At 34.6% G+C, this 21443-nt stretch overlaps 2 protein-coding genes across 2 annotated transcripts; both read right to left on the bottom strand.

Moving 5' to 3' along the window:
* Positions 1–261: 261 nt before the first annotated feature.
* On the bottom strand, positions 262–1197 carry LOC138384459 (olfactory receptor 5W2). Its single transcript, XM_069469964.1, has one exon. It carries the CDS (start codon positions 1192–1194, stop codon positions 262–264), a length of 933 nt encoding a protein of 310 aa, XP_069326065.1. The 5' UTR covers positions 1195–1197.
* An 8364-nt stretch (positions 1198–9561) lies between these two features.
* On the bottom strand, positions 9562–10506 carry LOC138384460 (olfactory receptor 5I1-like). The gene has a single exon (XM_069469966.1). It carries the CDS (start codon positions 10504–10506, stop codon positions 9562–9564), a length of 945 nt encoding a protein of 314 aa, XP_069326067.1.
* Between the last annotated feature and the right edge of the window lie 10937 nt (positions 10507–21443).

Consider the following 21443-nt stretch of genomic DNA (forward strand, 5'->3'; position numbering starts at 1 on the left):
GGCACACTAATGAAAAGACTGGAGAGTTTTCCAAAAATAGAGTGAACCTCATTTAAATTGAAAACACATAATGAATTAAGCATAATTAAGAAATGAAAATATTGCTATATCGTGGCTTAGTAAAATATGTATTATATCAAATTAAAATATTTAGGACAACTTTATGTTATAATACATAACTTGAGGAAAACAAGGGTATGTATGCATTTGTGTATATAAATACATATGTATTTATACTGTATGACTGTATGCCCTATTTACTTAAAACAAAATTTTAGTTTTCAATTTTCCCAGGGCCTCTTTTACATCCTTGTTGCGTAGGCTATAAATCAGAGGGTTCAACATGGGAATCACAAGGGTGTAAAACAGTGAAGTCATTTTGTCTTGATCTAGGGAGTAGGAAGAGCTTGGGCGGAAATACATGAAGAGCATGGTGCCCTGGAAAATGGCAACTGCAGTTAAGTGGGAGCTGCAGGTGGAGAAAGCTTTGAACCTCCCCTCAGCAGAGTGAATCTTTAAGACCGACAGGGTGATGTAACAGTAAGAAATAAGAACTCCTGAAATGGTACTCAGTTCAATAAAACCAAAAATGGTGAATATCACTAACTCATTGACCTGTGTGTCTGAGCAAGACAGCAGAAGGAGAGGGGGGATATCACAGAAGAAATGATTAATCTCATTAGAGCCACAGAAACACAAGCGGAATGTCAGTGTCGTATGTGTCAGAGCATCTGCCATTGCCACCAGGTAAACCCCTGCCAGGAGCAGGGAGCACGCCCTGCTGGACATGCTGACTGCATAGAGCAAGGGGTTGCTAATGGCCTTGTATCGATCAAAGGCCATCACTGCCAGTAGCAGACACTCAGAATCTGCAAAGACACAGAAGGTCAAGAATTGCAGAGCACAGCCAACGATGGGAATTGATTTGTTCTTGGCAAGTAGATCTACCAGCATCTTGGGCCCTACTGCTGTGGAATAGCAGAGGTCACAAAAAGAGAGGTGGCTGAGGAAAGTGTACATCGGTGTGTGCAGCTGGTGATTCATTCTAATTAAAATGATCATTCCAAGATTTGCCAGGAGATTTATGAGATAAACAACTAGAAATGTGGCGAATAGGGTCACTTTTACCTCTAGGTTATTGGTAATTCCCAAAAGAAAGAATTCAGTTATTGAGGAACAATTTCCCCCATTCATTCTTCTTTGTTCTTCTTTTACACTGTTACAAAAAAAATCATCAAGAGAATGATAAATTAGGGTTTGAGTTTTCTGGATACCCAAAAAATGTTATCTGCAAGGTAACATGATTTGTTTCTGTGAATTTTTCTTCTTTACCCTCAGAAAATATCTTAGGCAAGTGTCACTTTTAAAGGAATTATCTTGTAAAAATAATTAAAAATGTCTAGCATAGGAAGTTGATATACTTTGATTCTAGATTTATATGTAATTATTCCTGAGATATGTGATTTGTCTTGGCCTCTATTGCTGATCTCAGCCAGCAGATTTGAATAAACTAAGAACTCCTTCCAGATCCAAAATAATTTCAAAGAAACACCAACATCAGAGAGACAAAGCCAGAAGATATGAGACCAAAAATTTCATACGTTTGACAAAAAAGAATCCTATTTATTGCATTATTCAAAAAATACAATTTATTTTATCACTGATAATGATATTACATACAGGTTAATAAATGAAAATTATTAAAATATTCTTTTTGGTGTGGTGTCTTTTAGTGCTTACTGAAAAATGAAACATGCTTTATTGAACTATTCTATCATTCCTTATCACTTGTTTGCCACAGCATTTTGTTCCAAAGGACAAATTCCTTGAAAAGCCAGGTAGAAGTGATAAAATGAAGTGGGTACGACAGATTATAACATGCACATTTGCTTACTCTTGGCTTTTAAATTGGGTTTTTTATTAAAATCAAAATGGAAAGAAGAACAATAAATATTTCTGAGATATATAGGCTTCTGTTTCTTGTGCTATGTACACGTTCACGTGTGTGTGAAGGAGGATTATCTCTGTGTGTATCTGTTGATATGTGAAAATTGCAATGTGGGTGTTGATCTGATTGTTATTTCTTCTAGACTTAAATATTTTGGCATGTGGTCCATATGAACTTGAATTTACATAAAGTGGTATTTTTGATGTGTTACTTCTGTTAAAATTTGAAGAAAACTAGAGCAAATCTTAAATTTACATGTACCGTAAATAATATTGCATAGTGATTTTAAAAAGCAATGGTTTACTTATTAATCTTTATTAAATTATAAATAAGTAAAATCGTTACTATCTATACAAATGACACATGAGGTCAGTCAAATTCACAAAGCTCTAACAAGAAAATATCATTGACCATTAGACTGCAGAGTTTAACTGAGCAAAATAGGCATAAAATGTATTTATAAATTCCTCAGTACTTAATTCCTCATGTCTCCAAAAAAGTAAGATTTTCCCCCTATATTCTTTAAATTGAACCATGCAGAAACCTACCTGCGATAAGCAAGTCTTTCCGTCCTTATCTCTGATATGTGAACAATAGGCGGATCTCATTTTATTTTTATCTGGTGACTGCTGGGACTTGAGTCTCTTAAGCCTCTGCACTAACTCTTTTATGTGATTGAAATATGATTAATTAATTCCTAGTTTGTTATTTTCCCCTGTGAATGCTGCAACTACTTTAGCAAAGGCTGAACTTTTAATCCTTCATCCACATCACCACATTGATCAATGTCTGAAATTTGCCAGAATTTATTTAACACTATGCTTCATGGTTACCATGAATCTTCACCCTCCTCCAGTGAAACCAGACATCCAATGAAACTCGAATAGATCCCCTACCTAATGCCTGGCATGTCCTCATTATTCATCCTGCTTCTTTCATTGCTGAAGCAGTCTTCTTCACCTCCCATTTAGAAATACGGTCATCTTACATGCTGCTTTTTTTCCTTAGTCATTGTTTGATTCCTTTCCCCCCACTACATTCTAAGTACCCTGATTTCAATTATTTTATGGCTGTGCAACATCCATTACAGCTAGTGAACTCTTTCGTGGCTTATGTTTTATTTATCTGTTCTTGCATGAGTATGTATGTCCCTACAGTCCCTAGAACAGTGATATTCATGAGTAACATGTGTTGCTAAATACGAATATGTGTTGGTAAATATGTTCAGTTTGTCAGGCTGGTGGATGCTCAACAAAGAATAGACATAACAGCCTTTGAGGTGTATCTTTCTTAATATAGTTCATATGTACAAAGATGATTCTTTTTAAAAAAAAATGTGTGTGTTGGAATCCTGCTTTCAGGAAAAAAAAGCCAAATTCTGTTTATTTCCAAAATAACTTCTGCGCACTATTACTCATGGCAATCCTTTGATAATTGGAAGGTACTGGAAGTGTGAATTTTGTGCCTACTCTAGTGTCTCCTATACAGGTACCAATGCAATGCTCCCCACCCCCAATCCTGGTCTACCATCTTAGTCTCTGGCTGCATGGGGCAGAGAGCTAAATTCTGCATTCACACTGCTCTGACCATAAAAAATGCCTCTACTCTCCCTTCCAAAAATGTGCTTTTAAAGCACCTCTTTATTGTGCACTGGACTTGTGGGGCAAAAGGTGGGGATTTAAATGTAGGTTACTGTGGATATCTTACAAATTGTCATATGTCTCTCGTATATTTAATCACCATATATATTATCATATATTTCAAACGTTATTTTGTGCTTCTAACTCTAGTAACTTCATTATACAGATAACAAAAGTGAGATCCAGAAGTAATCAGTAAATTTCTGGAGTCTCATAGGCCTTAAGTTTGTCTCAATCCAATGTACCTGCTCTCAATAGCTTTCTACAGTGTTACAAAAAAACAAAACTAAACAAAACAAAAAAATCCCTCTATCTTTGAAAAAATAGCTACCTTGGCTACTCTTATGGAATGTTATAATGTATTTACATTAAAGTTAGATTCATAAACAAGATTTCACCGGTGACTGAAGACAGAAGAGAGTTATAGGAAAGGCTGCCAAATTAAAATATACTTTGTTTTATATTTTCTTCACTGGACACTCCACTATTATTAACTTGGGTACGCAAAGGGCCACCGTATGGCATATTTCCAGGAGACACATAGAAAATAAGTAAAACGGTGTCCCTGAGGCTGCACAATGTAGAAGCCTTGAAGGAAACTCTCTGTATTGGCCATGTTCTGAGTGATATTTTATAATGTGTGAATCATTGCAAGGTGCTTACAGGAGCAGATTTCTATGTGTTCTTTACAGTCTACTATTGACTGTAATGTGCAATAAGGTATTCCTACTTACAGTATGTCTTAATGCAGTTAATTTATATTTTTTAACCACAAGAAAAGTAAATGAAAAAAATTGTATGCACAAAAATAATATGGCAAATTATAGGCATAAGCCAGTGCATATACATGAATACTCCAGGCAATTCTTGTATCTTATCAAACCTTACCTGGGAGTAGACAGGGACATAGCCTTTTTTTCAAAATTCCTATAAAGCTCTACTATACCTTATGCTAAAGTTATTAAAGCATTTATGATTTGGGGAAAATGATTTCTTAATGGTACATTTCAATGCCTTTTCATGTTTTAATGTCATTCTTTGGATGATGGTGCTGACACAAATATATTAAATTTACAGCAATGGGAGATACTGTTTAGGCCAAGCCCATACTATGTAATTGTGATAATTTTCCCCTCTTTAAACTGAAGACATAGATGTATTTGTGTTACCCGAGAGTTTTACTACCATTATTTCTTCTCTGATGCATATTTGATGGAATGGGAATTTTTCTTGGTCCAAACTCATTTAGCCATCAGGTGATTCCCTGTCTCCAGGGATAACAAATCTCTTCAGGTTACACTGTTTAGGTAGGATCTAGATTTAGCTTCCTAAACTTCACTGCCCCTGTAGGCCGTTTAGTCTAACTTCCCTTCAACTCTTTCCGTTAAAACCTGAGCTTCAGTGGTTACATTATTATTAAAAGTTGAATAATTAGGTTCCTTAAGGGATTTGTATTTAATTGAAGATGGCATTCTTATATCATGGAAGAAAATGACTTAGTTGTAATTTAAGGCATCAGAGGTAAGCAAATGAGAAAAATAATGAATCTGTATCTAAACATCTTGCCTGGTATCCTAGGCACCCCTAAACATAATACTGTGTAGGCAACTATCTGCTTATTAGCTCCTTCCTTCAGAAAATTGTTGTCTGACCCTTAATCATGGACCATTATGAATAAGCTCAGTGTGTGGTACTGGTCCCAAGGAGAATAAGACTCACTAAGCTTCCTTTTTGCAGGAAAAAATACTAAAAGTGCTTATGGGTTGAATAAAACGTCTTTGTTTTATTAAATAAATAATTTTAATAACAAAAGGAATAGTCACTGAAGTATTCTATGAAAACACACCATTTATTTCACAAAAATACACTGAACTCAATTGTATACAAGGATTACTCAAAATGAAAATTACAATAAAATTTTGAAACTTCTTACAATCGAATGGTAAACAGACTTTGCTTTTAGAAAACCTTTTGATGTACATATAGAGAATACATAAATAATAATTATACAACCAGGTAAGTTTTCAAAAAAATAAAAACGTTCCTTTAAACAGGACCCAGACCAAGAAACAGAACATTACCAGAAACCCCCAAAGCCTTCTTCATATTCCCTCCTCAGTCACTACTCTCTTGCTCCCCAGAGGTAATTACTTTCTTGATGTTCACCACGATAGATTAGTTTCATATTTTTGAACCATACATAAGAGGATGCCTACAGTATATACTATGTTACTCAACAACATTTGTGCAGTCCATCTAAGTTGTTGCATGTGGTTGTAGTACATTCATTCTCATAGTTGTATAGTATTCCTTGGTACAAATATATCATTTATTTATCTACTCTAATGTTGATAGGCAATTGATTTCTTTTCCCTTTTACTATTACCAATAATGTTATAGTAAACATTCTTGTACAGGTCTTTTGGTAAAGATACATAATCATTTATCTTGTGTACAAACACAGGAGTTAGAAATATGTGTGTCTGTGTGTGTGTCTCTGTGTCTGTTTCTGTAGATTTAGTAAATATCCTCACACAGTTTTCCAAAGCAGTATGCAATCCACACTGCCACTGTCATACTATTCAGTGTGTGAGTCCTCTGGTTGTTTCACGTCATCACCAATACCTAATGCTGACTGTCATTTTAATTTTAACTATTATGTAGAGTATGTTATTTCTGAGATGACTACTAAAGTTAGCTATCCATTTTTATGAAGTGTTTCTTAAAGTCAAAATACTGAATAGAAGGCCAGTTAAATAAGTTCAGCTTAATGGTGTGAGGGCTCCTGCAAATCATGTGTCATGATATCCACCTTTTTTTTAAAATTTCAGAATATTTTTCAAGTACACACTTTTTGGTTATATATTTTGCTTTTGTACAGTTTGAGTCAAAGTTATAAGTGTGCCCTTCACCCAGTTACTGTACATTATACCCGTTAGGTGTGAATTTACCCACCCCCTCTTCCCCCCTCCCACCTACTTGATTTCCCTTGAGTTTTACTTCCTATGTGCACATAAGTGTTGATCAGTTAGTTCCAATTTAATATTGAGTACATGTGATTTTTGTTTTCCCATTCTTGCACTACTTCACTAAGAAGAATGGTCTCCAATTCTATCCATGTTGTTAAAAAGATACTTTTTTATGACATTAATGCTAAGGGAAAAAAAAAAAGAAAAAAGAAGATACTAGATCACCATTTTTTTTATGACTGAGTAGTGTTCCATGGTACACATATACCATATTTTATTAATCCACTCATGTATTCATGGACACTTGGGTTGTTTCTACATCTTTTCAATTGTGAATTGTGCTGCTATAAACATTTAAGTGCAAGTGTCTTTTTTATAAAATGTGTTTTTTTTTTTCCTTTGAGTAAATACCTAGTAGTGGGATTGCTGAATCAAATGGTAGATCTACTTTTAGTTCTTTAAGATATCTCCATACTACTTTCCATAGAGGTTATACTAGTTTGCAGTCCCACCAACAGTGTATAAGTGTACCTTTCTCTATGCATCCTCACCAACATCTGTTCATTTTGGGCCTTTTTGATAAAGCCATTCTCATTGGAGTTAGGTGATATCTCATTGTGGTTTTTATTTGCATTTCCCTGATGATTAGAGATGTTGAGCATTTTTTTCATGCGTTTGTTGGCCATCAGTGTATCTTCTTTTGAAAAGTTTCTGTTCATGTCTTTTGCCCACTTTTTGATGGGGTTGTTTGACGTTTTCTTGTTGATTTGCTTGAGTTCTTTGTAGATTCTGGATATCAGCCCTTTACTGAATGTATAGCATGTGAATATTTTCTCCTATTCTGTAGGTTGTCTATGTGTTCTATTGATTGCATCCTTGGCTGTGCAGAAGCTTTCTAATTTGATTACATCCCATTTATTTATTTTTAACTAAGGTGGTGAATGACCTCTATAGGGGAGCTATGAAACACTGAGGAAAGAAATTGTGGAGAATGTAAACTGATGGAAAACCTATCATGCTCATGGATTGGCAGAATCAACATTGATAAAATGCCTATACTACTCAAAGTGATTTACAGATTTAATGCATTCCCCAGTAAAATACCAATGTTAGTTTTCATACATCTAGAAAAACTAGTTCTGTGCTTCATATGGAACCAGAAAAGACCTCCGGTAGCTAATACAAACTTATGTAATAAGAATAAATCAAGAAGCATCACTTTATCATACCTCAAGCTATACTTCAAAGCTATAGTAGCCAAAACGGCATGGTATTGGCATGAAAGCAGAGATATAGATCTAGGATCAGAACAGAGAACTCAGATATGAATCCATCCTCATATTGCCATCTGATCTTTGATAAAACAGACAAAAACATACACTGAGGTAAACAATCTCTAGTGAATAAATGGTGTTGAGAAAATTGGATAGCCACATGTAGAAGACTGAAACAGAATCCAAACCTTTCACCATTCACAAAAATTAATTCATGATGGATAATAGACTTGAAGCTAAGGCAGGAAACTATAAGAATTCTAGGAGAAAATGTTGAAACAACTCTTATCGGCCTAGGCAAAGCATTTGTGAAGACGACCCCAAGGCAATCACAGCAACAACACAAATAAATAAATAGGACCTTCTTTTTCATGGTAGAATAATATGTCATTTTCTGTATGGAATGTATTTTGATAATCCATTCACCAGTTGATTGACATTTGGTTTATTTCTATTTTTAGCTGTTATGAATAATAATGCTATAGTCATTTGTGTTAATAGAAACTTTAAAGAGTGAGAATGGGACCCCAGTCTCTTCTTGATTGTAAGATCTCAGTTGAGAAGTCTACTGCTATTTGGATGGGTTTTCCTTTGAAGGTTACCTGCTTCTTTTACCTTACAGCTCATAGGAGGACCTCTTTGGTGGTTATTTTGGCCAGGCTGATGACTGTGTGTCTTGGTGTCTTCCTGTTTGCAATGAATCTCCCAGGAGTCCTTTGAGCTTCTTGTACCTGGATATCTAGATTTTTAGCAAAGCCTGGGAAATTTTCCTCCATTATATCCTCAAATAGCTTTTTCCCATTTTTTAATGAGGTTATTTGATTTCTTTCCATTGAGTTATTTGCGTTCCTTATGTATTTTGAATATTAACCCCATATCAAATGTATAGTTTCAGAATATTTTCTCCCATTCTGTAGGTTGTATTAATATCTTAAAACCATTAATTTTTTCATTTATTGTGCAGAAGAAGCTTCTTAGTTCTATAAAATGCCATTTCTCTATTTTTCCTTTTGTTTTCTGTGCATTTGAGGTAATAGCCAAAATATATATTTGCCAAGACCAATGTCAAAAGATTTATTTCTGTGTTTCTTTTACATTTTACAGTTACAGAAACATTTAACACCTTTTGAGTGGATTTTTATATATAATGTGAGATAAGGGTCTAATTTTCATTATTCTGCATGTAGATATTACAGTTGTCTTAAAAGATTGATTGAATAGACTTTCCCCATTTTGTGTTCTTGTCACCTTTTTCAAAGACAGTTGATCATAGATACACGTATTTATTTCTGGATTCTTTATTCCCTTACTAGCCAGATATAGACCTAGCACATATACACCAACGCAATCTGGCTGCTTCTCTTATCCAGTATCCAGTAATCTAGTAAATGAGCTGTCATACACACACACACACACACACACACACACGTACGCACATGCACACTTTTCTGAGGTTTTTACTATATCCTTTAGGATGGCATGACACTATTATAGCATAAATCCCAAGTCAGTAATCATTGACTACCCGTATGATTAGTATGCATCAGCATTGTTTGAAACTTTTTAATGTTCACTGATGTTCTGGGATTATGAAATTCATGTGGTGGTATCAAAAAGAGGTGTTCGATAAAATCTCTACTGTAAGAGGTTGTGTGTGTACTCATAAAGTTGTTCCAAGTCTACAGTTAGAGCTTATCATTGTGAAATTAGATGAATCTTGCAATGTTAGGTCACGAGGAACCTACCTTTGATCTTAGAGCTTTCTTAGCTGCGTCTTTCACATCTTTATTTCTCAGACTATAAATCAATGGATTCAGCACTGGAATGATGACAGTGTAGAAAATGGAGATAACTTTGTCAGCATTGGGAGTATACAGGTAGCTGGGCCTCGAGTAAACGAAGAGAAGCGTCCCCTGATAGATGGCCACGGAAGTCAGGTGAGAGGCGCAGGTAGAGAACGTTTTCTTCCTGCCGCTGGTGGAGCGGATCTTTAAGACTGAGAGGAGAATGAAAAAGTAGGAGATGATGATGATAATGAAGCAGATAATTTCCACGGAGCTGCCATAGGTGGAGAGGAGCCACTCATTAATGGATGTGTCTGTGCAGGAGAGTTTAAGCAGGGGAGGGAGGTCACAGAAAAAATGATTAATCACATTTTTGTCACAGTATTTCAGAATAAAGGCAAAGGAGGTGTGAACCAGGGAACTCATGTTGCCACCAATATATGACAGGACGATCAGCCGTATGCAGATGCCCCGAGACATCACAACTGTATACAGTAAAGGGTTACAGATGGCGGCATAGCGATCATAGGCCATGGCAGCCAAGATAAAGGATTCTGTATCTGCAAAAGTACAGGCAAAATAAAACTGTAGGGCACAGCCATAATAGGAAATAGATTTGTTCTCTGAGAGGAAATTGACCAGCATTTTGGGAACAATGACTGAGGAGTAACAGAGGTCTACGAAGGACAGGTTGCTAAGGAAGAAGTACATGGGGGTTTGAAGGTGAGGATCAGTCCTGATCAACAGCATCAACCCAATGTTCCCAATCAGGATTATACCATACAATGTCAGAAACACGAAGAATAGGACAATTTGCAGTTCGGGGCGAGTCGGAAACCCTAATAAAATAAACTCAGTCACCAAGGTGTAGTTTCCTTCTGTAAATTCCATCTTCTGTGTTGTTTCCTTTTATGAGAATTCTAACATCCTGAAAGGTTATATTGATGGAAAAAGAAAAAAAAAATAAGTAGATACAATCAGAAGGCCATGGCACTGTTTTTTAAAAACAAATAGGTATTCAAATAAAGAAAGGAACCTCAAACTTCTTTCAAGTATAAACTCTGAGTGCTGTATTTCAGAATTTAGCATCCTATATCATGGCTGCAAATTTTATTTCCTTTACTTGATTAATGACTACATCTTCTATTGGACAATTGGCTTCCTGTGTACAGAAATCATATCTGATTTGCTTGGCTTTTTGTACTCCAAATATAACAGAATAGCTGCCCCAGAATATTTAAGGAAGTAATCAATTAATGGATAAGCTGGTGATCGTATTAATAAGAAAAATATGCATATTGTTAAAAATAAATTGACTTGTAGATTGTTCCTGAAAAGGAGAATTTTTGAACAATTTGCTTTTTTCTGCCCAGGATTTGACAGATATGCTACTACGCTATATCTCTTGACATATTGAATTAAGTGGTATAATAAAATATACTAGCTAGATATTTATTTCAATATGAAACATATGCTTTAGTGAAATGAAACCACATGTCAGCAAATATCAGCTGTGAGTGCATTTTTGACAGGAAAGAGCTTAAGTTAATTCCATAAATTCTATTTATATCTAAACCATGCTGAAAAAAATAGTTAGCTATTTGTTTCTATCCTTCTGGCAACTATCCCAATCCTTGTCGCCTAGAAAATGTTCAATGAACATCAGTGGACTGAACGAGTACAGTAAGCAAAATATTTAGTTATAAGTTAACTTGTAATTACATAAAATTATTCTATATGTAATCATCATTGATTAGATGTTATAAGCAAACAAAAAATAGCTGCATTTATTTTTATGCTAGTTTGATACAGTGTGTAAAGTCTGAGAATTCTGCAAAACACTACTTCAGGGCTCTCAAAATATTTCTAAAAGAATAAGGAATTTTTAATTGGCTTTGCAGTACAAGGAACATGTAAAACAAACAAACAAACAAAGTATCCAATACCCATGGTTCATATTGAGAGGTTCAGGAAGGGAATTAAAAGTATTTCTGAGTCACTCCCTCATTTATGTAATAAATGCTATGACAATGTTATGAAAGTGCTGAGGGCATCATTTATTTATCTTATTTAATCAATAACACCACCCTATGACATAGGCACAAAGAAACCTATTGATAATCAGAAGGGTTAATCACTGTCTCAAAGTGCTGTCTTATGTTAATGCCTCAAATAGTATAAATGGGATGCATCAATACAGCAGGACAGTGGTTAATTTATTCTTGTTATGCCTGTTTTGAAAATATTCAAGGTATTTGGTAAATATAAGTTATTGCCTTCAAGTTAAAGAATTTATTTAGAATCTCATATTGACCTTGTATAATTTAATGTAAATTATCTTAATCTTTACTGCAACAATGACAACAAATATCTCATAGTGAGTTTCTGTATGGATTAAATTAAGAAAATCTCTCTCTCTCTCTACCATTCTCTCCCATTTATCTGTCCATGTGTCATTCTTTAGAGACACTGACATATAGTAGGTAAACAGCAAAAACTAGCACCAAATTATATACTGCTCACTCTTATTCTTAGCTTATGGCTAGAGTTCAGTGTCAAAATTTTATTAACAATAGGTTTTATTTAATAGTGCTTATCCTGTATAAAGCAATATTTTTAACACTTTACCTATAACTCATTTAATTGTCACCAAAACAACTAACACAATTACCATGTGGTTTCTATCATCACTTTTTCTCACAGATGAGGGAAACTAGAATTTGAGAATTAGGAAATGATGAAAACAGGATTGGAACCACAGGTCCTGACTCCAAAGCCTTATCACACATTGGATCTCTATAAGCCAGATTCTTATAATATTAACTCTATTATTTGGGTGAGAATATTGATGTTTAGGGTAATATTCCAATGTTATACAACTGGTAGTTAGCTGGTCTGATTCAAATTTAGGTTTGTTTGAAGTCAAAGCTCATGAGAACAAGTCACGGTATTAGTTGTCCGTTGTCCGACAGGCTGAGATTCCTAGACTTGCTGAAGGGAGGAAGAGATGTCTCACATATTTCCGTAAAAAAATCAGTATGTGCACTATTGGGAAATTAACATGGATCTTCCCTTCTAATAATCTAAATTCACTGCATTCTAGTTAGTGAAATGTTAAAGGGGACAGAAGAGGCAGGAGAGTAGATGTAGCAAAATACAGTGAACAGTGGATTCTATTTTAAAAGGGAATTAAGAAAATATCTATTCAAAATGCTATAATTCACTAGAATCTTCTCAACAATATAACAAAAGAATCTTAGCTTAGAAAATAAATTAATTCAAATTATCAGGCAAGCAGTCATGCTTCAACTCTCTCATCTGTAACAAAAAGTTTATTTAAACAAAAGATGTTTCAGATCCTTGCAGAAGCTGTATTAGAAAGAGTGACTCAGGAAGGATTACCTTGCGAGCACAGTACTGAGCTTTTGGAACCATTTGAACACAAATCAGTGGTTCTTACTCTCAGACTGCAGAAGTTGATTTCTTTTTTTCTGGCACCATTACAGCCAGTCTAATAATTGCAGAAGGTACTTACCAAAGAAGGAACAGTATCTAATTGCTTGGATGAATAATTTCACCAATAAAATCAAGGAATTTTACATGCATTGTTATGTCATTGGGGACCTGGTGATTAAAGGATTCCAAACACACTAATTTCCAAGAGACTCCTCTCCTGGGAATAGTTAATAGGGTTATTGCCAATGTGAATATTTTTTCTAAGAGCACATTGGTAATTTTAATGACAATACTTTTGTGTTAATTTGAAGAGATGATTTTTATTCTCAATAATATTTGGATTGTTTTTAATAACACTTGGAATTGTACAAAAGACCCATTTTATTGCGGAAGTTCTTTGCAAATAGTTCAAATATTTAAAAATGTAACTATTGTCATGTAAATTATATCAAAAACCATGTTAGCTCAAAACTGTTAGGTTTTATTACTAGTACTATAAATTGTTAAATTATTTCTGTAGCATTGAGGAGGGTCCCAGTGGAGGCTTCTGTAGAACTAGTAACAGCAGGTGTTTTCTGACAAAATAGAGGGAGCTTTCTGTACTAAAGAGTATCAAGATAATGACAAGGCCATCCCAAAGTAAATACATCAAATTCATTACTCATTATTCATCATCAAATTCATTACTCTGATATACATTGTGCATGACAGTTTTATGAAGACATCTGTATTTAATAGTTGTAATTAGTTTAACTCTACCAATTACAGTCTCTAGTTTCTTCACAGCATAAGACGGGTTTATCAACGATGCCTAAGGGGAATCTTGTTAACACTTATATCCAATGCAAAGATCCACTTCTGGATCAATACCAAAGAAAATGGTCAGCCAATCTCAGTTTAATTATTTCTTAGGGCAAGAATGCCATGACTTCAATCTATTGTGTAAATTCTAACTGTCATAAAAAATTTTCATTATTGTGTGCTCAAATCTAAATACATATTTCCTCTTTAGTTTCTGTGTGATCCTTCCACCTACATAGACACAATATTGAACTTATTCCATGATTTAGGACAATTTAAGATAGTGTTGGTGAACTAAAAGTTAATTGTTTAAACAAAAATAAAACTTTGTCATTTTAGTATAATATGGCCATACTGGGAATTTACCTTTTTTGTTTTTAAATTCAAGGTGATAATGATGGTAATAAACTAATGTGAAAAATATTTTTAAAATTTACTCCATAATGTTGGCTATGGGTTTGTCATATATGGCTTGTATCATTTTTAGGTAGGTTCCATCAATGCCTATTTTGTTAAGCGTTTTTATCATAAAAGGGTGTTGGATTTTGTCAAATGCTTTTTCTGCATCTAATGAAAGTATCATATGGTTTTTGGTTTTGCTTCTATTTATGTGGTGAATTACATTTATAGATTTACGTATGTTGAACCACCCCTGCATCTCTGGGATGAAGCCCACTTGGTCATGGTGGATTACTTTTTTGATAAGTACTTGGATTCGATTTGCTAGTATTTTATTGAAAATTTTTGCATCTATATTCATGAGGGAAATTGGTCTGTAGTTCTCTATTTTAGTTGCATCCTTTCCAGGTTTTGGTATCAATGTTATATTGGCTTGGTAGAACGTGTTGGGGAGAATTCCATCCTTCTCAATATTGGAGAATAGTTTATGTAGGATGGGCACCAGTTCTTCTTTGTATGTATGGTAAAATTCAGGTGTGAACCCATCTGGACCAGCGCTTTTCTTTTTGGGAAGGTTTTTTATTGCTGTTTCGATTTCAGTTCTTGATATTGGTCTGTTCAGGTATTCTATTTCTTCCTGGTTGAGCCTGGGAAGACTATGTGTTTCTAAAAATTTGTCCATTTCCTCCATGTTCTCCAGTTTGTGTGCATAAAGATTTTTGTAGAATTCATAGATGGTATCTTGTATCTCTGTAGTGTCGGTTGTGATTTCTCCTTTCATGTTCCTAATGGAGGTTATTAGAGATTTTAGTTTTGTGTTCTTGGTTAGTCTAGCCAGGGGTGTGTCTATTTTGTTTATCTTTTCAAAGAACCAACTTTTTGTTTTATTAATTTCCCTTATAGTTTCTTTGTTGTCCTTTTCATTTAGTTCTGATTTGATCTTAGTAATTTCTCGCCTTCTGCTGGGTTTGGGATCTTTCTGTTCTTCTTTCTCCAGCTCTTTGAGTCTATTCGTTAGGTTGTCTATTTGCATGTTTTCTGTCTTTTTGATATAGGCATTTATGGATATGAATTTTCCTCTCAGGACTGCTTTAGCTGCATCCCATAGATTTTGATAAGTTGTATCTCCATTGTCATTTAATTCAAAGAAATTTTTGATTTCCATCTTGATTTCTTCTTTTATAGAATAATTATTCAGGAGAAAGTTATTTAGCTTCCATGACTTTGAGTAAGAGTGAGGGTTTCTGTTTGTGATCATTGTTACTTTTATTCCGCTGTGATCTGAGAAGATGCATGGTATAATTTCTATTTTTTTGAATTTTTGAAGACATGATTTATGTCTTAGGACATGGTCAATCTTAGAGAATGTCCCGTGAGCTGATGAGAAGAATGTATATTCTGTGGACTTTGGGTAGAATGTCCTATAGATGTCAGCCATGCCCATTTGTTCTAGCATTCTATTTAGGTCCATTATGTCTTTGTTTATTTTCTGTTTAGAGGATCTGTCCTGTACTGTCAGTGGGGTGTTAAAGTCTCCAGCTATTACAGTATTGTTATTTATCATTTGGTTGAGATCTAGTAGGGTTTGCTTTATGAATCCAGCCAGACACAGAAAGAAAAATACTGCATGATCTCATTTACATGTAGAATATTAAAAAACAAAAAAAGAACAGGAAAAAAGTTGAATACACAGAAATAGAAAATAAAATGGTGGTTACTAGGGGTGGGACAGGGGAGGAAATGGGGATAGATACAAAGTTGCAAATATGTAAGATGAGTAAGTTTAGAGATTTAATTGTGTACAACGTGAGGACTATATTTATTAATATGATATTGTATTTGAGATTTTTGCTAAAACTTTAGGTACTCTTGCCACACACACATAAAAGATAATTATGTGAAATGATGCATATGTTAACTTGCTTGACTACAGAAACCAGTGCACTATGTATATGTATATCAAAACATCATGTTGTATACCTTAAATTTATACAATAAAAAGAATAAAAAATCAAAAAAAAAATTTACTCCATAAAACTAATTTTATGAATATGATTCTTTATAAATTTACAAATTTAAATCCAAAAATTCAGTTATTTAGAATTTTACCCACAAGAAAATATCTGTTATCTTTTGCTATTCCTACTCTTCAGAAAGGAAAGTGATTACTCTTAAAATTGAATGACCTATTAGAATCTGTGGGCAGACGTCCAAGTCTGTAAGATAGGTGTAAAAAGGGACCATTCTCTCTAGTAAGTATAATGGTTTCTCTATAGAAAAAAACTTGCAATCCCTGCTCAATTCTTGGGACTTTGCACCACTCTACTGTGATTCTAAATTTCCCTGACATAGTATCAAAGAGAGACAAAGGGCACGGACGGATGGAAGGGAATTTTTCTTAAGACATAAGCTAACTGTACTCCTTATTCAGGTGTCTACAAAAATACAGGTTTTACATCTCTAGATATGGAGACTTTTCTTCGTAACATCAGATCAGCTGGGATGCAGGAAGTATAATGTTAGTTTTAGATTTGAGAAGGCACTGCAGATACTGTTTGGCTACATCTGATGTTATGTTGTCTCATATCAGGAGATCACACAGGACTTTGTAATCAACTGACCAGATTTCTCCCATGTATGAATTACTGAGATAAGAAAGAGATGTAATATATACATAATTCAATTGCCAAGTAATTTCCATTTTAAAAATCTTAAAAAAAAATTATAAGCCTACCACTTTAGGTAGTATGTGATAATTCATAGTAGTTTATTTCTCCCACTGAGAACTAGTATTACAGGAAAAAAGGAAAAAGAAGAAAGAGATAAATTACAAATGTCTTTGAGAACTGAAAGTGTCTGCCCCTATACTCAACCTGGAAAGTAAGAACTAAAACCACACCTTAATGTTTACATCATCATGACTTTGCAATTCCTCTATTATCATTAGCATCTCTTCATTTTTTCCAGGAGATTCTTGCTTAAGCACATGCTTTAGCTTCTCATTATAGTAATTTCCTATATGACCCATGGACTCATCAATGGAAAATATCGACAGAAATCTTATTCCCTCGATTATTCAAGTTCTTTGCCTCAAAACACTTGCCTTGCTGTTTCCACCAACGTTGATTGTTATATCTTGATCTCTATCTAATTTAATCAAACTTTTGCTTTGGTAGACCCACCTTAAAACAAACTTCTCATCCTTAATGCATTCGTTCCTTCCCTCCCTTTTCTCCACAGAGTGCCAAAGCTTTTGGAGGTGGTATTTTCCCTTACCAAGCTAAACAATAGATTCATCTTTCTCATATCAACTCCTTACTCTGATGATACTTGGGGAGTCAGATTTTGCATCACACATATAAACTCATCAACGTGGAATAGCATGTGTACAATTCAAAAAAGGCAGAACTTTCAGCTAATGACACATGTTTCTTTAGTCATTTATTCATTATGAATATGGGTGAGAGATAGAACGTGTGCTTTCCCAAGTTTTTGGCAGTTAAATAGGGCTGGAATGCCAAAACTGAGGAGACGTGAGGACCTCAAACACATGGAGGATTTCCTAGTTTAGACATTTTTACATTCAAATTTCAGCATGAAATAGACTCAAACACTAAAAAGAATTGGAAAGCAAAGTGGAATTTCCTCCAATCTGTTAGTGCTAAAGATATAAAGACCTGCTACAGATTTGGGTTCTGAGAATGAAAGAAAACTATGAAATCCAGGTGGTAACTGTCATTTGACAATGGCAAACCTTCACCCCATTTGTTTGAGAATGCTTGCTAATGCAGGCACATGTCGCAGGTGAGACCACAGATATGGTACCCAGAAGAGGGCTGCAGCTGGAGTCAGTAAAACATGCGGAACTTTTGGTAATTGCACAGGAGCAGAGTGCCACAACTGGAGACCTATGTGATCTCAAACAGACAGTGACCTTAATTTACAATATGTGCCGCATCCTAAAGTTTTTTGCGTAAATTTTGAGATGTGTTACTGTGATGCCTCTAGCTTTGTTCTTTTTTGCAGGGGATTGCTTTGGCTATTCAAGCTTTTTGTGGCTTTACATAAATTTTAGAATTTCTTTTTCTATTTCTCTAAAGAATGCCACTGGATTTTTGAGAGGGTTTGAATTGAATCTGTAAGATTGTTTTTGGTATTATGGTCACTTTAACAATATTAATTCTTCTGAATCATGAAAATGGGATATCTTTTCATTTATTTGTGTCTCGTTCAATTATTTAATCAATGTTTAACTGTTTTCAGTGTAGAGAAATTTCATTTTTTGGTTAAATTTATTCCACAATATGTTGTGATTTCTGATGCTGTGGTAATAATAAATGTGACTGATTTCTTGATTCATTGTTTGGGATAGTTTGTTGTCAATATATTAAAATGGTAATTTGTGTTATGCTCATGGTGTATTCTAAAAGTTTATTGAATTCATTTATTAGTTCTTTTTTTAAAAAAAAAAATCTGTTTTTGAGGGAATCTTTCAGGTTATCTCTCTGTACGATAGTGTTGTCTGCAAACAGGAATATTATTATTTCTTCATTTCTGATTTGGATGGCTTTTATCCCTTTTATTTCTTTTACTTTTCTTTCTTTCTATTGTGTGTGTGTGTGTGTGTGTGTGTGTGTATGCCTAACTGCTCTGGCTAGGAATTCCAGTACTATATTGAAAAGAAGTGGTGAGGGCCACAGTGGCTCAAGCTTGTTACTTTAGCACTTTGGAAGGACAAAGTGTGAGGATTGTTTGAGGCCAGAAGTTTGAGGCCAGCCTGAGCAACATGGGGAGAACCCATACCTACAAAAATATTAAAAAAGAAAATAGTCGAGCGTGGTAGCACTCACCTATAGTCCAAGCTACTCAGGATGCTGATGCAGGAAGACTGCTTGAGCCCAGGAGTTCGAGGTTGCAGTGAGCTATGATGATATCACTGCACTCTAGCCAGTATAACAGTAACAGAGCGAGACACTGTCTCAACAAAAAAAGCAGTGACATTGTGCACTCTTGTCTTGTTCCTGATATTATATGAAAAGTTATCACCTTTTCACAATGTTAACATGGGCTTGCAATATATGGCCTTTATTGTGTTTAGGTATAATTCTTCTATGCCTAAGTGTTAAGAGTTTTTGTCATGGAATGATATTAAATTTTTTCAATTGCTTTTCTGTATCTGAGCTGATAATTTAATTTTTGTTCTTCATTCTGTTGATAGTGTGTATTACATTTATTTATTTGTGGCTGTTGAATGATCCTTGGATAACAGGGCTAAATTCCACTTGCTCATGGTGAATGCTTCCTTTAATATGCTGTTAAGTATTGGTTTCCTAGTGTTTTATTGAGGATTGTTGCATCCGTGTGCATTGGTAATATTGGTCTGTAAGTTTCTTTTATTTTAATGTAATTGTGTCACTTTTGCATGAGGGTAATGTTGGTCTTGTAATATGAGTGTGGATGTAATTTTCCTTAATTTTCTGAAAGTGCTTGAGAAATATTGTTATCAGTTTTTCTTTAAATGTTTGATATAGTTTAGTCCTGAAGCTAACAGGTCACAGGCTCTTATTTGATGGCAGATATTTTATTACTGAGTCAAGCCCTTTATATGCTATTTGTCTTTTCAGATTTTCTATTTCATCATGATTTAATCTTGGTAGATTTTATGTTTCGAGGTAGTTAACTATTTCGTCTAGGTTATTCCATTCAATGGCATATAATTGTTTATAGTATCTGTTATGACCCTTGGCATTTCTGTGCTATCAGTTGCAATGTCTCCACTCTCATTTCTGATCTTATTTGAGTTTTCTCTTTTTTTCTTAGTCTAGCAAATAATTTGCCAATTTTATCTTTTCAAAAGCCTAGTTTTAGTGTTTTTGACCTTTTCTATTATTTTTCTGGTGTCCATTTTAATTGTTTCTCTTCTGATCAAAATTATTTCCTTCTTTCTACTATCTTTGGGCTTACATTGTTTTCTTCCTAGTTCCTTGAGGAATATTGAGGCCACATTCAGATAACTTGTATTACAGTATGTTGTTATAATTATTCCATTTTATTAATAGTTATTGTTAATCTCTTACTGTGCCTAATTTATAAAATAAGCTTTATTATAAGAATGTTTTAGGGAAAAAATCTTAGCATATGTAGGGCTTGGTTCTATCCTCTGTTTCACGAATCCACTGGAGTCTTTGACTGTATCCCCCATGGATAAGGCAGACTACTATACTGTAGTAATGAAGCATGTTTTCCCTTGCTTTTATATGAATGTATTTGTAAATATGTTATCCCATATTTCTCCTTGTCTCCTATTCCCCTGTTTCCTAACATAAGACATGGTAAGAATATTTGCACTTCTATCTCAAAATTTTAACAAGGTATAGGACATCACAGGGGCCGTGTGACTTAGCTAGAGGAATCCTAAATCACCTCAGGTGGGTAAAATGATTTATGAGACTTTGTGTATCCTCTTTTCTATGACAAGTAAGCATACTTTTGCTGCTGTCTTCATTTGAAACTTAAATATGGTTACAAGAAATGTGTATAAATGGCAGGTTGAAAAGGATAGACTATTTGACATATTGCTTTCAACATGTTTATGGCTGCGAGCTACCTTTACCAAATTATCCTTCGAGGTTAGAATTAGTCAAAATAAGTAATTGAATGAGACTTGGAAGTAACTTTCCTATTCCTATATTATTTATAATATTCTGCTTCTAATCCTGAAATGAGGATTAAGCAGCTTTCAGTAGCATCACAGGAACTACACAGGCTTCAGGAAAGACCACAAGGAAGGCCCCAAATTATAGGTAAGTGAGTGGCCTCTGAAAATGATGAGTACAGTGTGATTCCATTGGGTCTAAAATATACATTAAGCCTTCCTAACTACCTTACAACTGCAGGAAGTTCAGTGTCTGGCCTCAGGTGATGACATACAGGGTGCTCCCTGTAGAATGTGGAGTGCAGCCCACCTGACAGCTCAGAGGATGATAGAAGCCTCCAGGACCACTAGAAGGCAGGTGTAGATGAATCAAAGTTTCGTCTAAGTGCTGTGCCATTGTGTACAATGGAATCTCCTGTAGAACTCAGACAAGCCCTGGGAAGCTCTATTTCCCATACTTCCTTACTTGCTAACAGTCATATTTTCCTATAAGTGATATAACATTTAGTGATGTATT

Source organism: Eulemur rufifrons, chromosome 6 (assembly GCF_041146395.1).
Source record: "Eulemur rufifrons isolate Redbay chromosome 6, OSU_ERuf_1, whole genome shotgun sequence".
Lineage (NCBI taxonomy): Eukaryota > Metazoa > Chordata > Mammalia > Primates > Lemuridae > Eulemur > Eulemur rufifrons.

What these genes read in the sequence shown, in the direction of transcription:
- LOC138384459 (XM_069469964.1), bottom strand. Translation starts at nt 1,194, where the DNA reads ATGAATGGGGGAAATTGTTCCTCAATAACTGAATTCTTTCTTTTGGGA.
- LOC138384460 (XM_069469966.1), bottom strand. Translation starts at nt 10,506, where the DNA reads ATGGAATTTACAGAAGGAAACTACACCTTGGTGACTGAGTTTATTTTA.